General features: G+C 63.7%; 1 protein-coding gene across 1 annotated transcript in view; it reads right to left on the bottom strand.

The window, feature by feature from the left end:
• MFSD12 (major facilitator superfamily domain containing 12) overlaps positions 1-1,155 on the bottom strand; it is a gene marked incomplete at both ends in the record, with an annotated part of 4,288 nt that extends 3,133 nt beyond the window's left edge. Inside the window, 2 exons of the mRNA XM_010087953.1 lie at positions 1-33; positions 945-1,155. The exon at positions 1-33 is cut by the window's left edge and continues 26 nt beyond it. Of these exons, the coding sequence (XP_010086255.1) occupies positions 1-33; positions 945-1,155 (244 nt within the window). The remainder of the gene's footprint in view (positions 34-944) is intronic.
• Positions 1,156-2,542: the final 1,387 nt, after the last annotated feature.

The following is a 2,542-nucleotide window of genomic DNA, read 5'->3' as shown; positions in this document are numbered from 1 at the left end:
ACAGTGATATTGGCCATGACAGTGAAGGCGTACCTGGGGCGAGACAGCATGCCGGTGTGACACAGAGTGACGAGCACGGCTCCAGGCACGCCAGAGACACTTTGACCCGAGGCTGCCCCCCAAGCCAGGCATGCTACAGCCAGCTTTGCACCCCAGTGTCATTGCTGAGGTGACACCTCCAAGAGCACGCAGCATCTGGACACGCATTAGCCTTTACTGGTGCACCTCCCAGCACAGCCAGTCCAAGCCTCAGAGCACGACTGGGAGGAAACCAAGACCAAGGTGGGGCAGCCTGTCCACCCTCAGGTCACAGCTCACCTCTCCCCCAAGGATGCCCTGAGCTGCTTTTTTTGTGCCCAGTGTCACCCCAGCACTGCCCCGTGTGCCCCCTGCCCCGTGGTCCCCAGGCGCTGCCGGAAGGGGAACCTCCTCCCACCGGGGCAGATAACGGAGTCCTGCTCTGGCTGATAAATGCTCCTTCCCGCAGCCCGATCTGCCAGGTAAGCAGCACGGAGCCGGGCTTCGTGCACAGAGCTGCACGCGCTGCCCAGCCCAGCCGTACCCGCGGGACAGCCCAGGCAGGCAGTGTCCGGCTCTCCCCGGGGCATCCGGAACTGAGTCTGTTCCTCCCTGGGATCTTCCTCCTCCAGTACCAAAGGAGAAGTGCCCCCAGCCCAGGGAAGTGCCCCACGGGCTGTGTCACCAACATCCCTGGCATCAGGATGTTCCCTCCTGGCACCGAAGGGTTTGGGCCACCCAAAGACCCGTGTCACTTGGGGCACATCCTGCAGGACATGCACCTGGCCCAGTCCTGGTCCTGCCGTACCAAGGGCACACAGGGGACACCAGCCCGGGCACCCAGGGGACCTCTTGTCACACAAGTGATGGGACAGGCGGGGCTGCTCCCTTGGGCTCAGGGGACAGCCGGGTCTGGCCGCCCTCACCTGAAAGCTGTGAGCTCCACCTTCTCGTGGTCATTGGTGACCAGCTCGGGGATGAGGGACAGGTGGGAGATCTGCGTGGCCGCCCAGCCGAACTGGAAGATGATGATGAAGGGGAGGTAGTAGACGAAGGCTGCCCACTGCGGCGTGTTCTCCTTGCAAGCCAGGCAGGGGTTGAAGATGAAGGGGAAGGACAGGAGGACGCAGGTGGTGCCTGAGAAGAGAGTGGAGCAGTGAGAGGCTGCAAGCCCTGCTTCCCTGGGAGCCCACCGTCCACTTTCCACGCAGCCAGCCCTCTGCTAGGACAGGTCCTGCCCCACAGAGCTGGGGCACATGGAGCCCCAGACCCTCCTCATCCCATCCTGTGCAGGGTGATGTCCTTCCCTCCCACGCCCAGTGGCCAGACAGACACTTGTCAGCAGACTTCTCCCCAGGCAGGTTCCCTGTTCCCCCCCCCACCAAGCTACAACACCATCTCGCACTTGCCCTGTCCTCAAAATGCCAGGGGACAGACACTCATGCTGCCACACCACGCAGCTGCCAGAGGCTTCTCTGCCCATCTCCAGCCTGCAGATAACCAGCCCCAAGGACACGGCCGCCTGCCACCTGCCCTTGGGCGATAAGGCACCGCGGGAGCCAGGAGGGCTCCAGGCTGTCCCCCGGCGCAAGGCCAGCCCATCGGTCCCCTTGTCCCTTCTCCCATGCTCGTGGCTGGCAGAGGGAGCCACACTCCCTCCACGCTTGCAGAAGTCACTGCCGGGGTGACAGGCATAGGTCTGTCCCCACGCCAGGCTCTGAGCCATGGGAAGGTCCCGGCTGAGTCAGGGACAGCAGAGCCAGGCTCCTCCCTCTGCCGCAGGGTGACAGCGTGGGGACGCCTGCGTGGAGCAGGCAGGGACAGGCTGGCTTCTCCCTCCCCTCTCACAAGGTTATGGATCAAATCTGCTGAGATGCTTCGCTGCTCCAGAGGCCCAGGCGCTGATGCAGAGACGGCTGCGTGCCCTGTCCTGTGCGTCCCGGGTGCTGCCAGAATGCTGCAGGAGCCTGTTCCTACAGCTGAGGGGAACCTGCAGCTGCTTTGCCGGGTCCCCAAGGTCCCCTCTCCAGGGGATTTTGCAAGATCCTCCTTCTCAGGAGCGATTTCTCTTTCTCTCACCTATGAGTGGCAATTCCTCCTCCCCATCACTCCCACCTGCCACAGCGCCAGCGCAAAGCGGTTCTCCCAGCACCAAGGGTGGGCAGCGACAGTCCCAGCCCGGCTTGGATCCACCCTGAGCAAGGACCCTGGCAGGGTGCTGGGTGCTGCCTTGCAGCAGCTCGCAGCTGGCTCTGGTGCTCCAGAAGCTCCCCGAAGGACAGGGGACTCGGTCACAACACAATGTCCCTGCCCCAGACAAGTAACTGGGATGGGAATGGTCCAGCCAGACCAGACCTCCCTTGTTCCCTGCTACAGGGCTCTTGGTTTTAACGGAGCCCTGTTGGGAGGATCAGGGAGGCTCTGCCCCTTCCCCAGTCCCCGGGCTCCCCAGGGTCAGGCTCTGTGGTCCCCTAAGGGCTGCGAGGGACTCGCCTGCAGCCCCCAGGCAGTGCTGGGGCAGGAG

This window comes from Pterocles gutturalis, unplaced genomic scaffold, assembly GCF_000699245.1.
Source record: "Pterocles gutturalis isolate BGI_N339 unplaced genomic scaffold, ASM69924v1 scaffold43431, whole genome shotgun sequence".
In the NCBI taxonomy this organism is placed as follows: domain Eukaryota; kingdom Metazoa; phylum Chordata; class Aves; order Pterocliformes; family Pteroclidae; genus Pterocles; species Pterocles gutturalis.
The sequence above is the reverse complement of the archived record's forward strand: the minus strand, read 5'-3'. Positions and strand labels throughout refer to the sequence as shown.